The sequence below is a fragment of the Muscardinus avellanarius genome, assembly GCF_963383645.1.
Source record: "Muscardinus avellanarius genome assembly, chromosome: 18".
In the NCBI taxonomy this organism is placed as follows: Eukaryota; Metazoa; Chordata; class Mammalia; order Rodentia; family Gliridae; genus Muscardinus; species Muscardinus avellanarius.
This window is the reverse complement of record NC_137804.1, coordinates 47,174,927-47,198,261: the sequence shown is the minus strand read 5'-3', so window position 1 is coordinate 47,198,261 and position 23,335 is coordinate 47,174,927. Positions and strand designations below refer to the sequence as shown.

At 44.2% G+C, this 23,335-nt stretch overlaps 1 protein-coding gene across 1 annotated transcript; it reads right to left on the bottom strand.

Moving 5' to 3' along the window:
• Positions 1 to 2,018: 2,018 nt before the first annotated feature.
• LOC308276722 (vomeronasal type-2 receptor 116-like) lies at positions 2,019 to 23,334 on the bottom strand (the record flags this gene model as incomplete). Its single annotated transcript, XM_080715562.1, has 8 exons — positions 2,019 to 2,318; positions 2,681 to 2,874; positions 11,429 to 12,307; positions 12,735 to 12,858; positions 14,032 to 14,259; positions 16,268 to 17,071; positions 20,962 to 21,253; positions 23,150 to 23,334. 8 exons carry the CDS (start codon positions 23,332 to 23,334, stop codon positions 2,019 to 2,021), a joined length of 3,006 nt encoding a protein of 1,001 aa, XP_080571688.1.
• Between the last annotated feature and the right edge of the window lies 1 nt (position 23,335).

Genomic DNA, 23,335 nt, shown 5'->3' with positions numbered 1-23,335 from the left:
TGAAGGTAAGTGAGCAAGGGGATCATGGACCCTGGACACGTGATTCAGAGTAGAAGACTGGCCATTATCACAGATTACAGCATCAGCTACTTAGCCAAGTTCTCAGCAACTTACTGAGACCTGTAAAAAGCCACCACTAAGAACTCAGTGCTTTTCCCCATATTCATTTAGTGATGATGTCTATTTTATCCCAACACTCTTCATGGAGAATATTCTCTGTATAAGTTTCCAATTTTTATTTTTAAAAAATATAAATAGCCATAAAATGCATATATTTATGGTATTTGAGATATTTTGAGACAACTATATTTTGTGGAATTTCTGGAGACCTCACATACCTTTCTCTCTCTACAGTGAGAACACTTAAGATCTGCTCTCTGGATACTTTTCAAGAACATAATAGATTGCTTTTTAATTTGAATGTTTTTATTAATGCATTTCATGCTGTATGATTGCAATTATCAGTACAGTGTGGTTCCTTGTGTAACAGCATACATGCTCTTGGTGTATTGGTTTTGTTTGGGGGTTTTGTAGGATTTTTTTTCTTGATACAGGGTATCTACCTCTGAGTTACATTCACAACCTTTTTTACTATTTCTTTTTGAAATGGAGTGTTGGTAAGTTGCTAAAGACCTGCCTAAGGTGCTGAGGCTATCCTCAAACCTGTGATCCTCCAATCTCAGTCTCCCAAGAACCCAGATAACAGGCAAGAGCCACGGTGCCTAAGTTGGTAGATTGTTTTTAACTGTAGTGACTGGGATGTACAACCCATCTCTTGGACTCATGCCTGCTTATCTAACTGAACTTTTGGACAAAAGTTTTAACTGAAAATTTCTTATCTTTGATCAACATGCTTCCTCCCACAACCAAATATTAAGTTCCTCAGTGAACCTTTATCTTCTCTCATATGCATAACTTAACTCAAAATGAACTGAAAAGCCAGCCATCAATTCCTAATTCCTAATTCTCCTGTGTCTCCTTAACAAGAGCACATTGGGGCATCAGTCACACGACCTCAACACCACCCTCAAGAAAAGGCTGTGAGATCTGGAACACTCCAGGAAGGAGAGAATATAGCTTTTCCCTGCATGTCCTCCTTCTCCAGTGGAGACCCAGGGTTGTATCCTGACCTGATCTCCCTCATAAATCTGCACTAAGTCCTCATGCTTATATGGTCCTAAATATCTCAAACAGATGAATTCTATGCTGACCCAGCATCCCTCTGCAACTGTGTGGACTCAGGAAGGTGGGCTGGAGGATGATAATTTCCTGGGAAAGTCTCTCCTTGTCCCCTCTTGGTGTGCTCTGCCTTCCATGGCTCATTCCTGCCCTGCACAGTCAATAGATAAGCTCCTGCATCACAACATGTATGGCACTGAGCAAATACATGAAGATGTTATGGTTGTAATGGCACTGTGGGCCATTCTATTTAAGATCACATAATCATGAGGACTTACTGCAGAATTGTCTTAAGACAATTTCCCAGTAAGTTTTTCTGTACTTTGACCTACAAGTGTTGAATAAACCTGTTGGGACCTGTGGAAAGGCACCGGTTTTGTGTAACAAGACACACAGTCCCCAGTAAAACAAAAACATAAATAAAATATTTCTCTTGTGTGAGTATGAGTGAAAGTAGTAGTTGAATGGTTGAGTCAAAGGGATTGACTGTCTCCTTTGAAAGAGTGCTGAACACACTCGACACAGTAACTAACTGGTAAAACTATTCAACCTCTAACGCTCTCTAGGTTTTGTGACACTTTGAAAACAGTGCATATTCTCTATTACAGAGACATAGGGTAACTACATGAACACAAGCTTATTTTTGTGTTGTATTATGTCAATCTGGGTTTTATTTTAACCCTATTAATGATAAAGTTTTCCAAATAAAATGCTTGTAATTCTATTATTTTATTTATTTTGATATGCAGTGATCGTGTGCCTTCCCCTTTCTGCTGTCTTAGACAGGGAGGAAGGTGACACAGGCACTGCAGAACAACAGCATGTTCCTGACATCGAAGTCAGGAACTTGACTTTGTTGAAGTTGTCAGGAGGTTCCTGGCCAGAAAAGCCACAGTGAAGCTCCCCAGGGCCAGGGAGCCCAGGTATCCCAGGACACAGTAGAAGGCGGTGACTGAGCCCTTGTTACACAGGATGATGATGTGGCCATGTTCAGAGTATGCATCAGTGTCAATGAAGGGAGGAGAGGTTCCCAGCCAGATGGCACAGAGTATCACTTGGATCAGGGAGCAGATGGGGATGATGAAATTAGGAGCCCCTGACACCAGGAGCTGCCTCATCCTTCTCCCGGGACCAGTGGCCTTGAAGGCCAGAACCACAGTGACAGTTTGTCCAAGACAGTGGAAACAGCCTGAGTGAACCCGATTTCAAAGGTAATCTGCTGGAGGATGCAGGTGGCCTTGGTGGGAAGGCCAATGAAGAGCAAGGAGCAGAAGAAGAAGGAGAAGGAGAAGGAGAAGGAGAAGGAGAAGGAGAAGGAGAAGGAGAAGGAGAAGGAGAAGGAGAAGGAGAAGGAGAAGGAGAAGGAGAAGGAGAAGGAGAAGGAGAAGGAGAAGGAGAAGAAGAAGAAGAAGAAGAAGAAGAAGAAGAAGAAGAAGAAGAAGAAGAAGAAGAAGAAGAAGAGAAGCAGAAGGTAGCTGAGAGAGCGGTTGTTGGCCTTGACGATGGCAGAGTCTCTGTGCTTCACAAAGAGTTCAAGAACCCCAGCTGTGAGCGCAGAGAAGCCCAGAGCAGCACAGGCCAGAGGCATCCCCAAGGGCTTCTCATAAGCCTGGAAGGCCACCACCTTGGGGAGGCAGCAACTCCTTTCAGTATTTCGGTACTTGTTCAGGGGACACTGGGTACACTGCTCTGCATCTGGAGGGGGAAATAAGCATTTTATTTAACTGAGGTGTTTGGGTTGGGGTTTTTTGCCACATCAAAGTCCATTTTCATGCCTGCAATGTCACTATTAGGACAGACTGCCTATTATGTCACAGTGAGAAGCACCCGAACACTATCCTAAATTTAGAAGATCTGGACCCCACCCCAACCCTTTGCAAAAGGAAACCTCTTCCTGCAGCCTGACCCACTGTCTTCCCACTGGAAAATGGAAGCAAGATCTCACCATGGCATGGTTTGACAAGTCAAGACTAAGGAAACTCCGTGCTTTGCCTGGTATTCATCCAGTGTTGCATCTCAATTATTTTCCAGCACTCATCTAAAAAAAACCTTGTCTACACAGTTTTCCTAATTTTAATTCTATAAAAAATTAAAATCCATAAAATGCATGTTCATGCTGTTTGATTTTTTTTTGAGGTGCTGGAAATGAAACCCAGGGGCATTCTACCGCTGATCCATACCTCACATCTATTTTTTATTCTTTCTTTTGAAACAGGGTCTCACTGAGTTGCAACGGGCCTCACAAGTAAGTGAGGCTGTCCACGAGCCACAATCTTCCTGTCTCAGCCTCTCAAATGCTGGGATTACAAGTGTGCACCATCATGCCTAGCTAGACTTTTTGATGCAAGTATATATTGTGGAATTCTGGATACCTCGCATACCATTATTCTCTTTCTATGGTGAGAACACTTTAGATCTGCTCTGTTGGTATTTTTCAAGAAGACAGTAGATTGCTTTTTAATTTAAATGCTTTTATTATACTGCATTTCATGCTGTATAATTACAGTTTTACAGCGCACTGAGTGAGGTTCAGTGAGATACAGCACACATGCCTACACTTCTTGGTGTATTGGATTTGTTTGTTTCAGTTTTTGTTGGGATTATTTTCTTGGCACTGAGTAGTCAAATTCTGAGTTACATTTGCAACACTTTTATTTTTTATTTTGATATGGGATCTCAAAAAATTGCTGAAGACCTGGCTAAGATGCCGAGGCTATCCTCAAATCTGTGATCATCCAATCTCAGCCTCCCAAGGACCGAGATAATAGGCATGCACTACTCTGTTCAAGTTTTTATTGTTTTTAACTGTACTTACTGTTATGTAAAACCCATTTCTTGCAATCATTTCTCCTTATCTAACTAAAATTTTGGACAAAAATTTTAAATATAAATTTCTTACCTTTAATAAACAACCACCAAATGGAATGTTTAGTTCCTCAGTGATCCTTTACTTTTTAGCATATGAAAACTGAACTCAAATGAACTGAAGAGCCACACATGAAATACTAATTCCTAATACTCCTGTGTCTCCTTAAAATGGGCACACTTGCGCATCAGTAACATGACCTCAGCACCACCCTGAAGAAAAAGCTGTGAGACATGGAACATTCCAGGGAAGAAAATAAAGTAACTTTCCCTGCGTGTTCTCCTTTTCCCGCAGAGGTCCAGTGTTGTACCCTGACCTAGTCTCCCTCATAAACCTGTCCTCATGCTTATATGGTCTTAAATATCTCAAACAAAAGGAATTCTATGCTGACCCAGCATCCCTCTGCAACTCTGTGCACTCAAGTTGGTGGGCTGGGGGATGCTCACTTCCCGGGAAAGTCTCTTCCTTTCCCCTCGTGGTGGGCTCTAGCTTCTGTGGCTCTTCTCAGCCCTGCCCAGTAGATACATAACCACCTGCATCACAACATGCATGGCACTGAGCAAACACAGGAAGATGTTACAGTTGTAACATCACTGTGGGCTCTTTTCCTTCATTCAAATAGATAAATTGAATCAGGAAATTCAAATCAATAGACATCTCAGTGCAGCTGCAACAAATGTTTATTACAAATTCAGTAGGAATTAGAAAGGGAAGAGAAGAGAAGCAGTTTGCCTGGCAGAAACATGGAGAGCCCCAAAATGGAATTCTACCCAACATTCTATCCCCAGATTTTAGATACAGAGTTAGGTTTATTTTTTAATTGGGAAGTTATTACATTTGTTAATAAGGTCATGTGTAGCCAGGCTGGTGGCGCACACTTGTAATCCCCTTGCTTGGGAGGTAGAGACAGGAGGATTGCACAGGTTTGAAGCCAGCCTTGCTGGCATAAGACCTTGCTTCCAAAGAAAAAATATAAAATAGGTCTGGGAGTGTAGCTGGGAATTAGACGGTTTTCAGCAACCCCAGTACCACCAAAAAAAATAAAAAATAAAATAAAAAATAAGGTAATGTGTAGCAACTTATTTCTTGGCAGGTAGTACCTCTTGTCTCTGGGAAGAGCACCTACTAAGTACAAAAGTTAATAATTCATCTTGTTTTATTAACCACAGCTGGATCAGTGGCCCTTCAACTATGGGTTCTTTGAAGTAAACGCCAGGTCACAAATGAGGAGGTAAACAGAGGCGCTGATCTCCTCTTTGTATTTTTAAAGGTAAGGGCTTTAATTGTATCTATATTTCTGCTATGGGTATCATTAGGACAAAGGGCTGAGGAGAGTGGAGCTCTGCTGTGTACCAGGCTAAGCTGCCACCTCTCCCTGCCTGAGTGCCTGCACAGTGCCCAGACTCTACCTCCTGTTCATATTTTGTAAATCAATACCAGAACTAATTTTCAATACCAGCCAAAGGTGTATAGAGCATGGTTTATAAAACAATTTTCAGAAACACATAAACAACTTGTTTACACATGCCAGCAAGTAGCTCAAACAACTTGAGAAATTCATAAACAATTTGTTTATGTCTGCCAGCTTATAACATCAGAAACTTCTGTGGATGGTCAGCCTAGGGCTCAGACCAGCACAACTGTGCTGCAGTTGGTAACAGACCACAGGTCAGAAGCTGCTTCCTCTCCTCCGATGGACGCACATTGTCAATACATTTGAGACTACTGACAGGCATCTGATGGTGTTGGATGAACCTGGAGGAGCTGCCAAGATGCTGTGCAGTGCCCATGAAGTCCTAGGAAGAGCCCTGCCTTCCTACAAGTAGCGTGGGGGCACTTTTCTGACACCACATCACACCAAAGCAGCCCAACATTGTGGGCCACTAACATCCAGCGACCACTGTGGTCCTGCTCTTGTCCCTGCTGAGGATCCCAAGACTGCAAACCACTCTATCAACTCCTGAATCTCTTCTTCCATTCCTGGACTTGGTTCATTATTTCCCACTCCCTGTTTGTTTGTATCATATTACTTTTCTAATTAATTAAAGTGCTCTAAACTTATATAATTGTGTGTTGTCCAACACACATATTCGACCCAAATGGTTAGACTTGCTTGTGTGACATGTATTGTTTAATGCTCATTTGTTGCTAATTGGCTTTGTCAAAGCAACCACTCAACATTCAAACTCAGCCTACCTTCACTTAGATAATTCCCGGTTTCTCTGTGCATGAACTTCAAGTGTTGAATAAACCTCAGTACATTGTAAAAAGACAACAATTGTGTGTGACTAGACACGCAGTCCCCAGTGACACAAAAAATAAAACTAAAAAACTTTTCCTATGAAATTCTGGGTGAAAGTAGGAGCTGACCAGTTGAGTCAAAGGGGTTGACTGTCTGCTTACATGGTGAAGGACACACTGGACAATGTAGCTAACTCTTAAACTACTCACTCACAAAACCTGTGCAGGCTTTCTGAGTCTTTGAAAACAGTCTATATTCTCTAATATAGAGACACAGGGTACCTACTTGAACCATTCTCATCGTGGTGTTGTACTATGTAAGTTCAGAGTTTTTTTTAACCTTCTTAATGATAGAATTTTCCAGATGATTATGCTTAAAATTGTATTTTTTATTCATTTTGATATGCACTAATCAGGCACCTATGATTTAGATTAAAATCTAATGTTTAGAAAATGTCTAAACCTATGGGTTTAGATATTTTCAAGTAAATTGTTCCTTTGTTTGTAGGGGTTACTTTGGGGTTTTTTATTTTTATTTTTTTATTTTTATTTATTTATTTATTTATTTTTATTGGTGCACTGTATTCATACATCATAGTGGGATACAAACTTTTGTAGACATACATGCACACATCGCCCAGTCAGCCCCCACCCGATCCCCACCCCATCCTCTGCCCATCCCTCCCTCCCATGCTTGGCTTAGTGGTTGACATCTAGTATTATAGCAATTTATCCAAAATTAAAAATGATAATCTCACATAACAGTTTGTCTGATACCAAGCTTTTGATGACTTAAAGATAACATTTAAATATTTCTTTTTACTTTCTTTCTTACCAGAGAATATTTTTTTTCTATTTTTTTAGGTGAAACTATCATATATTTATATATTTATTTTTCAGAAAAAAACTCTATCCTAATATGGAATATGGACTCTAGATACCAAAAATGATCTTGAAAAAGAACAAAGCTAGAAGATATATAGTTTCTGATTTCAAACCATATAAAGCTACAATAATTGAAACAGTGTACTACTATTCTAAAGGCAGATATATAAACCATTGGAGTTAAATAAAAGCCTAGAGCTAAATTCTTCCCTATATTATCAAGTTATTTTTGACAAGGTTTCCACGAACATTTGGTGGCAGAAATAATAATATTTTAACTAAATATTGTTGAAACATAATAATTACATGGAAAAGAATAAAGTTGGACCCTTACCTAATCCCATATACAAATATTAACTCAAAATAGATAAAAGACCTAAATATAAATCTTAAGACTACAAACGTTTAGGAGAAAATCTGGGTCATAAAACCTCACAACACTGAGATTGGCAGTGATTTCTTGGATATGATTTCAATGGCACAGGCAACAGAAGAGTATACAAACTCCCTAAAAAATAAAAAAAATATTGTATATCCAAAGACAATGTAAACAGAATTAACATTTACTAATAGAATGGGATAAAATATTTCCAAATGCTATATCTGAAGGTATATTAATATTCCAACTAGACATCCTAAAAAGTAACAACAATAAAGGCAAACAATACCATTTAGAGATAGGTAAAAGACTAACATAAGTAATGAATCTCCACAGATAACCAATCTTAGTTGACTGTTGGATGGAAACTCTTGTTTCTCTGGTTCTGGTGTGTGTTACCTATTTCTTCTTTGTAGTTAATCTCTTTGAGAATTTTCTCTAGCGCTGGTTTTGAAGCCATAAATTCCTTCAGTTTCTGTTTGTCATGGAAGCTTCTTATTTCTCCATCTAATTTGATAGAAAGTTTTGCTGGGTAGGAAATTTTTGGCTGGAAGTTGTTTTCTTTCAGAGTTTGGAATATGTTACTCCAAGCCCTTCTGGCTCTCATGACTTGGTTTGGGAAGTCTGGAGTGATTCTAATTGGCTTGCCTCTGAATGTCACTTGGCCTTTTGTTTTTGTTGCCTTTAAGATTCTCTGCTTGGCTTCCACATTGGTCATTTTGACAATTATGTGGTGTGGGGATCCTCTTCTCCAATCCTGTCTAAAGGGAGTTCTGTAAGTTTCCTGGACCTGTGTATCAACCTCTTGCTGTATGTTTGGAAAATTTTCTGCTATTACTTCCTTGAAGAGATTGTTGATCCCTTTGGTTTCACTTTCTTTTCCCTCCTCTATTCCAATTATTCTTAGGTTAGCTCTCTTAAAATGGGCCCATATTTCTTCAATATCAGATTCCTGCTGTCGGATATTTTTTCCTAGATTAGAAACTATGCGTTCATTTTTGGAATGATCATCTTCTAAGAGTGAGATTCTGTTCTCCATGTGGTCTAATCGGTTGTTTGTGCTTTGAATTGAGGCCTTTACTTCATCAATTGCATCCTTTATCTCTTTTTGGCTCTCTCTGAGTTCTTTTCGAAGCACCTCTATTATTTCTACAGTTATTTTCCTGATTTGATCTTCTAGAAATCTCTGATTTTCAGTTTTATCGGGTTCTGATGTTGTGGGGTTGTGGGAATTCATTGCTCCAGTATTATTCCTCTTTCCCATGATTTCGGAAGTTTGTGCCTTCTCTGGGTTCTTCCCTTGGGTCACTATGACTTCACTTAAGGTGTTCTGGATCTCGAGTCAGTAGTATCTCAGACCCCACTACTCCTTTACTGGGTTGTATCACAGAGTCTCCGACCCAGAGAGTCGATAGAGGCTGCTTTAGACTGTGGGGGGTTCCAGGTTGCACGGTCTCCTATGGTGTGATATCTCTGCCACTGCCTCTCCCCCACTAGGTCAAGTCCCAGGGAGTACAGTACTGGGATTTCTCCTCTGTGGCCCGCAATTTGACTCACTGTTCTTGAGTACGCAGAGTAGCTGTACTGGATTCAGTGAATTCTCTGCTGCTGCCGCCAGTGGCAATATGGCGCCTCTGTCACGCCCTAGGCCGTGAGGCTGGCGTATTTCTTCTTGGTTTTGATTTCCACTCTGAATCCCTACGGCGTGTGCTGAGCTCAGCCACTGGGAGCTTTAGATTTTACCTGCAGCGAGAAATCCCGCCTGGCTGTTCCGCAGCAGCTCACCTCGGCTTGCTGTCTTTAGGGGTTACTTTGACATACCAAAGTTGTCTAATGTATTGGTAGTAAATGTTCAGACACTTCTATAGCATTTCTCATAAAAATCCAGGAATAACTTATAAATACTGAGTACTCGTTTTAATTTTAAGTTCTATTATATTTGTGTGTATAATTATGGGAGGTAGTATGAGGGATTTAACTCAGAGATATTCTACCTCTGAGTCACTCCTACCTCAGCCTTCTTTTACCTTTTATTTTATTTTATTTTATTTTTTTTTTGTGGTACTGGGATTCCTGGAAGCCCTTCTACCTCTGGGCTACACTCCCATACCGATTTTATATTTGTATTTGGAAACAGGTCTCTTAAGCCAGTAAGGCTGGCTTCGAACCTGTGTGATCCTCCTGTCTCTGCCTCCCAAGCACAGGGATTACAAGTGTGCGCCCCTAAGCCTGGCCCTCTTTTATCTTTCATTTAAAGAAAGGATCTCACTAAATTGTGGAGGACTCTCTAAGTACTGATGCTGGCTGCAAACCTGTATCCTCCTGCCTCAGCCTCCCCACTTTTGGAATTCCAGGTATGCAGCACCATGCCTGGCTATTGCTATATTATACCCACTTCATCTGTGAGAGAACTGGTAGAGTGCACTTGGGTTGCTTTCCTGAGTTCCCTGGCTGGTGAGAGTAGAAACCAGACTGGAACCCAGAACATCCCTCCCTGCCCACCAGCCTACTGATTAAGTACATTTGGTGGGCAAAGTGAGGTGTGACCATGGCTGTACTTCATCCTAAGGGAGAATGGGTTGGATGATAGACAAGCAGGAAAAAGGGGCATTCCATGTGCAGAAAGTGTTCCATGTACCTACCTGAATGGACTTTGTGTATTATAACTGGGAACAGCCCCTTGTGTGTACTCATGGAGAGTGGGTAGTGCCAGCCATCTAAACACCCCCTTGGAGGAAGCGTTCCTCTCAGGATGCAACTCCCTGGGACCCCACAACTTCACTCCCAGTACCCTAGGTCTGGCAACAAGTGCACCCTGATCCCAGCACAGGAGGAAGGAGAAGGCCTTGGCCAACATTCACACAAAGAGGTCAGAGCCACCCAGGCCTCTCCTGGGCCTCCGCTTTCCACTCTGCCCACACCTGCATGGCCCTGGCCTCCTGACATGATGAAAGCCTCCCATGACTTCTGTGGCATGACATTCTTGTTCCACCAAACCCTGGCTGTCATGTGTTCCTTGACTGCTTACTCCAGGTGAGGAAGCAGGGGACACGGGCCCTGGACTCAAAATTCAGTGTGGATGGCAAAATAATTGTCTCAGTGAAAACTCATACCACAGTGAATAAAAAGGAATAAAAAGGAATAAAAATCTAAGGTCAAAACTATAAAAATTCAACTAAATAAAAACTGATGTGATCAAGAGTTAAGCCCAGGGATGTTTCAAACTTTTTTATTTTTCATTTGAAAACAGCAGGTCACTAAGTTGCTGAGGTTGACCTGAAACTTGTGGTCCTCCTTTCTCAGCCTCCAAAGTACTGGTAAAACAGGTGTGTGCCACTGTGGCTGGCTATCTAAGTAATTTTTAGGTAAGAAGCAAATAGGTATCATGCATATTACATAATTCATTAGAGAAAGATGTCCTGCTTCTAAATATGCAGGTGGCACAAAAGAAGAAAGTAGATAAAATTTATGTAAAAGTTAGAGTCAAAGGCAACCTGAGTAATCTTTATGGAATCAGTGATCATACCAGAAAATGTCTGCAGCCAGAGGTGGTGGCACACACCTGTCATCAAAGTACCTGGGAGGCTGCAACCAGAGCATTGCAGGTTCCAGGACAGCATCAGCAACTTAGGAAGGCTCTCAGCAACTTACAGAGACCTGTTTAAAAACAGAAAAACAATATTGGGAATATAGCTCAGAGGTAGAATGCCTCTGGGCTCAATCCTCAGTATCTAGAAGGAGGAGGAAGACAGGAAGATGAACAATACCAAAACCCACAACCAGGCTAGATTTTTGTCTCAAGCTTTAAAAAAGAGAGGGAGATTTATGTGAAAAGTCCTCAGAAATCTTATTTCTCCTAGAACTTCTGTCCTTCAGACCTTTCATAGAGTTCTTCTCAGGTCTTAGGAGAATGATGTAGCACTTGGGGGCAAAGATGCAGCCCAGGAGCCCCGCACTGGAGGCCAAGATGGAGAAGACCTCCACGGCCACCATGGCCTTCCCCTTGCTGCTGTGGTAGACAGGGAGGAAGGTCACCCAGACACTGCAGAACAGCAGCGTGCTGAAGGTCAGGAACTTGGCTTCGTTGAAGGTGTCAGGCAGGTTCCTGGCCAGGAAAGCCACAGTGAAGCTCCCCAGGGCCAGGGAGCCCAGGTATCCCAGGACACAGTAGAAGGCAGTGACTGAGCCCTTGTTGCACACGATGAAGATGTGGCCAGGTTCAGAGTATGCATCAATGTCAATAAAGGGAGGAGAGGTTCCCAGCCAGATGGCACAGAGCATCACTTGGATCAGGGAGCAGATGGGGATGATGAAATTAGGAGCCCCTGACACCAGGAGCTGCCGCATCCTCCTCCCAGGACCAGTGGCCTTGAAGGCCAGAACCACAGTGACAGTTTTGGCCAAGACAGTGGAAACAGCCACAGTGAACCCAACTCCAAAGGTAATCTGCTGGAGGATGCAGGTGGCCATGTTGGGACGGCCAATGAAGAGCAAGGAGCAGAGGAAACAGAAGGCGAGGGAGACGAGTAGGATATAGCTGAGAGCACGGTTGTTGGCCTTGACGATGGCAGAGTCTCTATGCTTCACAAAGACCCCCAGAACCCCAGCTGTGAGCACAGAGAAGCCCAGAGAAGCACAGGCCAGAGCCATCCCTAAGGGGTCCTCATAAGCCAGGAAGGCCACCAGCTTCAGGAGGCAGAGACTCTTCTCTGTGTTTGGGAACTTGTGCAGGGGGCACTGGGTACACTGCTCTGATTCTGGAAGGGAAACATCAGTAGTTCATAGTTATTGTTTTGTCCTCTTTGCCACATCTAAGTCCACGATCACCACTGCAATGTTACTGTGAGGACAGGATGTCCCTGATGTTCAAGAGAAGCCCCTAAGCAGTCTGTCCCATCTCTGTGGTGGAGAATGCTGAACCCATGCTCCCAGAGACACTGAGCTCACTGTGGGTCCAGGTGGCTCCTCCTGTGGCTCAGTGACATCACCAAGTCCCTTCCCACAACTCTGGGTCTTCTCATGACAGGAGGACTGCCATGCTTATAACACTGACCCAGAGCCTTCAGCAGAAAGCTTTCCTGATACATGCTCAACCCAGAAGTCAAATTCCTATACCATACAGCACCTCCTATCCCTGAGAAATGTGACAGAGAAGATTACTGTAGGGTGGCTGTGAACTGTTACCTGTTTTATTGGAAATGTGTCCCTCTGGGCATAGAACACAGGAAAAGCAGCAGACTGGTCTTCCTTCCTGGGGGATTCTCCTGAATCCTGGGCCACAGCTCTGGCTGCACACAGACTGAGGAGTCTGAGGGAAACCAGGTGATGGTTAGAGTGTGTTGTGTTATTATATACTTTAACAGTAAGTCAGAATCTCTCTCCAAAAAGAAAGAACTTTGACCTGACAGAGAAGGTCATCTCTCCCGACACCAAAGGTCACCATGGGATCCTACAGGGACACCTGATTCAGGGCTCCCATAATGAGCTGCTGTCTCTCCTCAAGTTATCACCAAATGTCACCACGGCACATGATCATGTTGGGTTTAGACATCACCAGCCACACATGCAGACTTCTATCTCTTCTTATGTAACCTATTTTCTGTATGAGATTATGTGTGGTTCTTTCAGCTGGTATGCCTCAGAATATTATAGATCTGCATCTTTGATGGGGATTGTTGAATGACTCTCTCTCTCTCTCTCTCTCTCTCTCTCTCTCTCTCTCTCTCTCTCTCCCTCTCCCTCTCTCTCTCTCTGTCTCTCTCTCCCTATCTCTCTCACTCTATCTCCATCTATCTCTACATCAATTCTACAGGGAAACTCAGAGTGTGTGACACACCACTTGGTGCTAAAATAAAGGATTCACGCTTGGCATCACCTGAGGACTCTTTTTACTTAACTATTTTTGCCGTAATTAGAATTGAACCCAGAGCCTTGAGCATGCCAGGCAAGGGCTATACCCTTGAGCTGTACCCTAAGCCCTTCAAGACCCTATTTGTTAGTTTACTTATTTTTTATTTATCAATTCATTTTTTACTGTGGTACTACTGATTGAATCCAGGGCAAGTCTACAACTGAGCTAGCCCTGTTCTGTTTTTATATTTGTGTTTATTTTTATTTTTGTTTTTGTTGTTGTTTTGTTTTGGTGGTACTGGGGTTCCTGGAAGCCCTTCTACCTCCGGGCTACACTCCCAGACCTATTTTATATTTTGAAACAGGGTATCTTAAGCCAGCACGGCTAGCTTCAAACCTGCATGATAATCCTGTCTACGCCTCCCAAGCACGGGGATTACAAGCATGCATCACCCACGCCTGGCTTTATGTTTTTGAAACAGTCTTGCTATGTTGTTCAAGCTGTGTGGAACCTGCAATCTTCCTGTATCAGCATCCCAAGTTACTAGGATTACACACATGTTCCATCACAACTGGCCCTGACTATACTCATGATCCTCTTTGTTTATTCAATAAGGAAACAGAATCATACCTGTGTGAAGCCAATAGGCCACTCTATGATCTCTTCATTGATGACCAAGCCTTGATGGAGTGGACTTCCAGAGGCAACTTCCCCTACTTTAACAAGCAACCCAAGACCAGTAGGGAAATTCACAGCATTCTGGATATCATACGTGGCCCCGTGGTTTTCTTTCTTGTCTAAGGATATGAGTTGCCCTGCATTGTTGGTAAACTGGAGTTTCTTCAGGTGTGGATGGAGCTGGAGGAAAGGCAGTCATTTGGCAATGAGGCATGCATACAAATGGAAGGTGGAAAGCCCTTAATTCCTAGGCAGTCCTTCTTCCCACCTTGCTAGGCTCAAGATTTCTTCTGGGGAAAGATACTGGTTGGTAGGTTTCAATGGTCATCTCTCGTGGGCTCTATGGAAGGGAAGAGTTCTCCCGTGTGCACAGAGGTGGAGCCCTGGAGTCCAGGGATTCTAGGATGTGTCAAGTGGGTGGCACTGGCAGAGGATCTGCCACAACCCTGACCAGCAAAATTTATTTGGAGCAGCTTGGAAGCCAATCCTTGAACTTAGTAAGGCCACAAGAGTGGTGAGGCTTTTCAAAACCCGCATCCTGGGGAGGGCAGCCTGTTGTGTGCCTGTCACACTTCACCAAAACAGAAAGATTGCTGGGCATGGTGGTGCATGCTTGTAATCCCTCCACTTGTGAGGTGGGGACAGGAGGATCATGCAGGTTCAAAGTCAGCCTTGCTGGCTTAAGAGACACTGTTTCCAAATAAAATATAAAATAGGTCTGGGAGTGTAGCCCAGAGATAGAAGGGTTCCATCCCCAGTACCACCAAAAAAAAACCCAGAAAGATTAAATATGTGCAATTGATTGTGCTTATCAGTTTTATATCAATGAAGGTTTTAAGGAGGCAGAATATGAAACCCTAGTCTCTGCTGTTGGACCATCTTAGTGACCAGGCTATTGCCTTGGGACATGACAGGGATCTATACATGTCTCCCAACTAAAAAAACAACTCTCAATTCTAAGAAGGTTTTGAATCGAGCGTGCTAATCTGTGGATCTCTGGTGCCCAGGGCACTGTGTTCAGAAAAATCACAAACCTCTTTTGCTGTTCTAAATAATTGACCCCTCCACCTTTGAAATCCACCTGGGCACAGAGACCTCCTTTTCTAAGCAGAAACTTCTCATAAGAACCAAATGGCACATTGAATATTATTATAGGAAAAATAGAAATTACATGGTAGATGAGACTTTCTGACATTGCTTTTTACAGATTTGCCTTTGTCTACAGAGTAAACTTATTTAGATATTCCAGGAATCTGATTAGTGATGTTGACTATTGTTAATGGGTTGAAAAATACATTTTATACATAGACATAGATTCAGATCAGCCAGAATTAAAATCAATAAACATCCATCTCAAATCTGGAGGGCAGTCTGAGATGACGGGAACCATCCATGGTCTCCTACTTAGAAGTGGAGCCAAAAGCTACATTCCAGTTATTTTTATAGGGTTGGGAAAGATAATAATGTCTAAACTGGATGCAATGGCACATTCCTGTCACCAAGTACTTGGGAGGTTGAAACAGGATAATCTAAGGTTCAAGGCCCACCTCAGGCTCTGAGTGAGGCTCTCAAAATCTTTTGAAACCATTTTTCAAAACTAATATAAAAATTGAAAGACATTAAAAAGCATTTAAAAAGCTAGGGGTGTCCCGTGTTTGAATATAATATGAAAGAGTAAGAAGGAAGAGAAAGAAAGTGCAGGAAGAGGTTTCAGGACAATTCATTTACCAGAGTCATCTGATATATAATAGAGATATAGAGTAATAGAGCCTCAATTGGTAGAGTCCACTTTATGAAAGCAAAGCACCCTGAATCAGACATGGGCACTCAGTCCATGTCTCCTGGCATTAGATACATTCAAAAGATTGTACAGATTAAAGCAATTTTAACCACCCTCTCATTTATGAGTTGTGCTCACATATTTGATAATATTTCATTCTCCAATAGAAAATGCTTTCCTGGTTCAGGTTTGTAATTTAACAGTCTGAGATGGAAGCTCCCAGAAGCAGAATTCTCTCCACATGGGTAACAGTTCCAGCCACACCTACAGCCAGTGTGAAGGTGCCCATGTTCTTTGTTGCTGATCCTGCCTATCTAGAGATGAAAACACAGTCACGATGCCCCTCACTATGGTACACGCGGGTCCCAGCAGATGCTCAGCCCTTGCCTGCTCCTGGGGAAGCCTTACCTGCCATGGAGGGGGCCTGGGATGCTCTGCATCCTCTGGAGATCCCTGTGCTATTCTCTCCACAAGCACCTCATGGAGGACGTGGGCCACGGCATACACACCATTATAGAGGAAATAGCTGGAGTCAGATAAGGTCATCATGTCAATATCTCCTGTCAAAGACTCCAAGGAGGTATTTGGCCCACACTCTCCAATTTTCCCACATGATGACCCAGTGGGGGAGCAGTTAAAATGGGAAGTCCAATATTTACTGAAGAAAAAATCATCTGGGTACTGGGAAGGGTTGACACTCTTGAGAAAGTTTTGGAAGCCAGGGATTTCTCGCTTGTGTTCTAAAAATGAGAAGCTTCCATGGAAAGAATGCAGTATATGCATCATCTCTAACACAGTGATATCCCACTTATCTGCCATGATCCACACCTTCCCTGTGGTGAGAAAGAAATACGCCACAATGTCCACTATGATGAGATTCTCTGCTTCTCCATAGAGTATATGCACGTTTGCAGGTGGAATGCTGAGCCTGCTCAGGGCACGGAAGACACTTTTATATGCTTTCTTAAGGGCAGGAAGTCTTGCTGTTAAAGCCACACAGATATCTTTCTTCACCATTTCCACATTCAGAGCCTGAAGGAACTGTTCTCCTTTCAAGTCATCAGATATGAAGATCACCACCCATGTCCAGCCAAAATGCCAAAGTAATGACACCATTGCATGGACCAGAGAGCTGTCCTCGGGTGCCATCTGGTAGAGTGATGGGAACTGCTCTTTGTCACTTAGCATTGGATCAAAAGGTCCATAAGTGACCTGAGAAAGCAAACAAAATATGATTCTGAGTTTATTGGGCCTTGGGGTTGTCTGCCTGAGAAAGGAATTAGACATCTGTACATTACAGGGCTAATCAGACAAGCAAAGTTGCATACATCTGTGACCTCTGTGGTTGTGAGGCTCAGACAGGAGGATTGCACGTTGGAGATCCCCATCAGCAAATTGGCAAGGCCCTGTTTAAAAGAAAAAAATGAGCCATGTTTGGTGGCACACATTTGTAATTGCAACACTTGGGAGGCTGAGACATGAGAATCGCGTTTCTCAGACAGCCTCAACTACTTAGGGAGGCCCTCCACCACTCAGTGAGACCCTGTTTTAAAATAAAGAATAAAAAGTAAACTTGGATGTATAGTTTGAAAGTAGAATACTTCTGAGTTCAGTCTCCAGTGCCAAAAAAAAAAAATAATTAACAAAAAATGCAGGTTCTCGCCGAGGGGTAGGCCGGTGCCAGTGCCAACAGCTGGCATCAGAGCCTTCTGTGAGGCAAGGCCACTACTGAGGCCTCCAAGGCCAGGGTTGAAGCCTGCCAAGGGGTTAGGCCAGTGCTGGGACCAGCGAGGCTGGGATTGGAGCCTACCATGAGGCAAGGCCAGTGCTGGGGCCTCCAAGGCCGGGATCCGAGACTGCAAGGGGTTAGGCCGGTGCCAGGGCCAGCGAGGTCAGCATTGGAGCCTGCCTCAGAGGCTGGGATCGGAGCCTGCGAAGGGGTTAGGCCGGTGCCGGGACCAGCGGCCAGCATCGGAGCCAGCTGTGAGGCAAGGCCAGTGCTGGGGCCTCCAAGGCCGGGATCCGAGACTGCAAGGGGTTAGGCCGGTGCCTGGGCCAGCGAGGTCAGCATTGGAGCCTGCCTCAGAGGCTGGGATCAGAGCCTGCGAAGGGGTTAGGCCAGTGCCGGGACCAGCGGCCAGCATCGGAGCCAGCTGTGAGGCAAGGCCAGTGCTGGGGCCTCCGAGGCCTGGATTGGAGCCTGCTGAGGGATTAGACCGGTGCTGGGGCCAGCGAGCCTGGGATCGAGCCTGCCCTGAGGCAAGGCCGGTGCTGGGGCCTCCGAGGCCGTGATCAAAGCCTGCCGAGGTGTTAAGCTGGTGCCAGGGCCAGCGAGGCCGGGATCAGAGCCTGCCATGAGGCAAAGCCAGAGCTGGGGCCTCCAAGGCCAGCATCGGAGCCTGCCAAGGGGTTAGGCCGGTGTCGGAGCCAGCGGCCGACATCAGAGCCTCCATGAAGCAAGCCCACTACTGAGGCCTCCAAGGCCGTGATTGGAGCCTGCTGAGGGGTTAGGCCGGTGCTGGGAACAGCGAGGCCGGGATCAGAAGCTGCCATGAGGCAAGGCTGGTGCTGGGGCCTCCGAGGCCAGGAGAGGAGTCTGTCGAGGGTTTAGGCTGGTGCCAGGGTTAGCAAGACTGGGACGGAGCCTGCCTTGAAGCTAGGCCAGTGCTGGGGCCACTGAGGCAGGGATTGGAGCGAGCCGAGGGGTTAGGCTGGTGTGGGGGCCAGTGAGGCCAGAATCGGGGCCTCCCATGAGGCAAGGCCACTGCTTGAGCCAGCGAGGTCTGGATCAGTCCACTGGGTAGCCAGGCCACTATTGGGGCCGTCAAGAGTGGGATCGGTACTTGCAACGTGGCATGCACAGAGAAATATCACAGAAAATAAAACCCAGAAGCTTCCCCTAATCAGCAATAACTAGGAGGAAAGGGGCAACAGGAAGAGGTCGAGTTATAGAAAGGGCCCTATAGTGAAGCAATTAAGGTGACCAATCAGAGGGTATGGAATAGAGGAGGATGGAACCTCTTTAAAACGCAGGAGGTACATAAACATATGTATCAAAGTTAATCACCAAACAAGCATGGATTGAGGGAGGGGGAGGGAATGGGATGGGGGCTGGATGAGGGCTAATTGGATGATGTGTGCTTGTATATCCTCTCAAGTCTTGTATTCCAATGTGATGTATGGTCACAATGCACCAATAAAAATAAATTAAAAAAAATGCAGGTTCTCTGTCCTGGAATAGAATCTCCATGAGTTCAAATCAGAGAAGGAGAGAAAGGGAAAGGGAGAGGGAGAGGGAAAGGAAGAAGGAGAGAGAGAGAGAGAGAGGGAGAGAGGGAAGACCTATAGACCTTATCTGTTCGCTCATTGTGGGCACAGAAAACACTGTATGTCTGAGTGTTCTTATCTTTAAAAAGGGAAGAGGACACACACTGACATACAATCATAATCCCTGTACTTGGTTGACTGAGAAAGGAGGATCACAAGTTCTCAGTCAGTCTCTGCAACTTAGTTAGGCTCTGATTCAAAAAATAAATAAATAAAATGGGTCTTGGGGTGTTACTTAAAAGTGGAATGCCCCTGGTTTGATGCACAGTACCACAATTTAAAAAGGCAAAGAAATAGAAAGGCGAAATCTGCAACTGCTTCCACCTCCTTCCTGGGAATGAGAGATATGGTGTGGGGTGCAGCGCTGAAGTAGCAGGTTGTATTTTGCTCTTGTGGAACAGAGCCAGCACCAGCGACCCATGATGCCTGGGCACGGCAAAGATGGAATGTCTTCTTACTACACTGAACTCCTGGCAGTCTGGACTTCATTTATGAATGCAACAACTGAAGTCCTATTAAGGATTACTTTTATTTACAGTCTCTAGTTTTCTAAAACTTACTTCTCCCTGAACAAAATGCTTCTAAGCTACTACCTGTGTTTGGCAGTGACACCATCCTGAGTGTTAAAAGTGTTTCCAGAGCTTCCTGCAAAGAAGCAGTGACACGGGGAGGTCTGATTCCTCAGCTCTGTCATCACTCTGACCAAAGTGCCTGATGACCACAGCTGAGGTGAGGAAAGGTATACTAGGTTCACAGATTTAGAATTTCTGGAGTTGCCATTCCTCTACCCATATTCAGATGTCTCATGTCCGAGATTTTGGTGACAAGACATGGCAGAGGGACAGAGCTCACATTTCATGGCAGGAGAAAGCAGCAAGTGAGATGGGGGATCCAGGGACAGATACAGTTCCCAAGACTATGCCCACAACCACCTCATTCAGCCATATCCCACTTCTCCAGCTGGCTGGTTCTGTAACAGTGAATTCTAAATCATATATATTAGGGGGAATGTCACTGGGTGGGCTCTCAAGAGACCCACTTGGATGGACGTGAGCGAGGCAGGCTGGGCAGAGGCTGTGAGTAAGCCCCAGGATGGGTGTCTTTGAGCCTCCACTCTCTTTGTGATCCTTAGAGGCACAATCGACTTTATTGTTGCCCTAAATGCCTGACAGATGCCAAGGGGCTGCTCTCCCTGCACCTGACAGTCTCTGGTGGAGACCTCTAAATTTCTCATGTCCTGAGTGGGCAGTCTCTATGCTGTGAATGTCTCCTAGGAGGCTTACAGGTTGAACCATTGGGGGTCAGTTTTCTCAGTAAGTGGGAGACAAGTATATTGTTGAGACTTATTTATTTATTTATTTATTCATTTATTTATTTATTTGCATTGGGGATTGAGCTCAAGAGCATTCTAACTCTGAGCTACATTCCCAAAAATGGAGCATTTTTTCATTTGAAAACAGGATCTCACTGAGGGTCGCATTATGTTTCTGAGCCTGGTCTCCAATCTGTGGTCCTCCTCCCACAGCCTCCCAAGTACTGGGATCACAGGTGAGCTTCATGTCCTGCTTACTTAGATGCTTAATAGCCAGAGCTCCTTCTTTGTCTTTCTCCTCACACTGCTGATCTTCTCAGAGTTTGGGAATTCACTGAGACCCAATCACCTGAACCCTCATGAGTGATAAACACTCAAATATCACTTTTGTCTTGATCACACATTAGGGACAAGCACTAGGGAAAATCTGCATATTTCTCTACAGAATTCTTGGCCAACTTACCTGAGGCATTCTGTAGAGCTGCAACATGGCTCCAATCTCAGCCGAAAATGTTGGTGAGGTCCCAGCGATGGCAGCAACAGGACTATACTTGCTCTTGCACTTGTAGTTGGGGAGAAACACGTCGCCTCCTGACAGCCACATCATGGTGTTCTCAAGTGTTCTGCGTTCACTGGAGTAGACATTGTAAATCTGAAACCCCAAGGTCAGGTTGGGGAGCAGGTATGGGTCCCTGTTGATCTCCTCGATGGTGAAGTAAAAGGCCAGCACGTGTTGGTATTTCTTCCAAAGCCACCTGGACAGAGGAGCAGCATCAGGGAGAAGGTGAGGTCAGGAGGCTCAGGGCTGAGTCCTGAGCCAGCATCAGCACCAGACAAGCAAGACCCAGGAGGCAATGCAGAGGTGGCCCTGGCCTTTGGACCCTGTGTGAGTAAGGTTCCCAGGGCTCAGGATGATCTTGAAATGGCTCTTGGATTTTGAGAAGCAAACTGTGTCCTTAACATTGAGAAATTTGTGAGACATTTGGAGTGGGCTGAGGTGAAGATGTGCTGGATGCTATTGCTATCAAATGGACCACTTTGCTGAAGTTTCTATAAATTCAAGGTGCATTGATGGGCACAACAGTAGCAGGAAGTTGTTAGGGAAATGAGTGAATGTGGCTCACACCATTCTTCATAAACCCTCTTTTTTTATGATGCTGAGGATTGAACCCAAGCAGAACCTAGGCTTTCTACCGTTGAGCCACACCCTCTCCACATAATAGTTTTTTCTTGAAAATAGGTCTCTGTAGAGTACCAAGAGTTTCACTAAGTTTCTGAGACCTGCATTGAACCTGTGATTTTTCTGTCTCTGTCTCCCAAATGCTGAGATTATAGCCATGAGCCAAGAAGCCAGCTCAGACAAACCTTTTCTCCTTTTCCTCTTAGAGCAGAACCAAGCCAGAAGCAGTGCTGGTTCTCCCTGTGTTCAGGAATCCTTAGCCAGCCTCTGCACTGCCTGCTGACCAAAGCTTTGGAAGCAGTTTCCCCTTTCTCAGGTTTCCCAGAGGGATTCTGAGCAGCTCGTGCTGTACTGAGCAGTTATAATCTAATCCACAGACACTTAAGAGAGCCGGCCGGTCATCATGTTTTTCTTCAAACGTGAACACATTATTCAGGACCTATAATTAATTTTTGTAGGTTTCGACATCTTCTCTTTGTGTTCCTGGACTTTCTTTCTCTGTAGAGAATGTCCTTTGACCTCCTTCTTCTCCTATCTGCCCCTTCTCTGCTATTTTTGTACCTAGATTTACCAAAAGTAGTTCTTGGATTTTAGAGCTACCTCTCAAAGCCTTATGTTTCTGAAATAGTTCTTTTTTTTTTCAAAAAAACTTTTTTCATGGTGTGTGTGTGTGTGTGTGTGTGTGTGTGTGTGATTATTGGGGTGAAATCCAGGACCGCTCTACCTTTGTGATACAGCCAACCCTTTTTTATTTTTCCTGTGGCACTGGAGATCGAGCCTAGGGTCTTTCTATTTGTGAAAAACACCCTAGCCCTTTTGCTTTAATAATTTAATAATTTTAAATAATAATTTTAAATAATTTTTAAAGAGAGCTTTGTTAAGTTGCTGAGGCTGGTATTTATTTATTTATTTATTTATTTATTCACTTATTTATTTTGGTGGTGGTGGCACTGGAGTTCCTGGAAGCCCTTGTACCTCCAGGCTACAATATAAGACCTATTTTTTATTTTTTTAAATTTGGAAACAGGGTCTCTTAAGCTAGAGAGCCTGGCTCTGAACCAGCGTGATCCTCCTGTCTTCACCTCCCAAGCACGGTGATTACAAGCCTGTGCAACCACGCCTGGCCAAACTGGTTTTTATAAAAAACAAATAGCAGCAATCCAGGGTGGAGGCACAAGCTTGTAATCACAGTTTTGGGAGGCTAAGACAGGAGGATCGTGGCTTGCAGACAGCCCTAGCTTCTTAGTGAGGCCCTCTGCAACACAGTGAGACCCTGTTTCTAAATAAAGAATTAAAAGTAGACCCGGGGGTGTAGCTCAGAGGACGATGCCCCTGGATCCAATCCCCAGTGCCAAAAAAGAAGTCATTAAACACACAGAAAATCACACATCCACGGCCAAGCATAACACTGGTTTAGAGTGGAACTTATATACCAGGTTCCCTGCCCTTTGATTTCATTAAGGATGATTACCAGACCATGGAGAAATCCTGCGTTGCATAGTAAAGTTGGAAAAAGAGCCCCAGCACCAGGTCTCCTTCTTTCTGTATATTCGGCCTCTGATATTTCCAACACATTGTGAAAGCATCGTCCATGGAGGATGAGGACGTGAGCAAGAGCTGCAGAATCAGGAAGAAGAGAGACAGAGAGAAGGACATC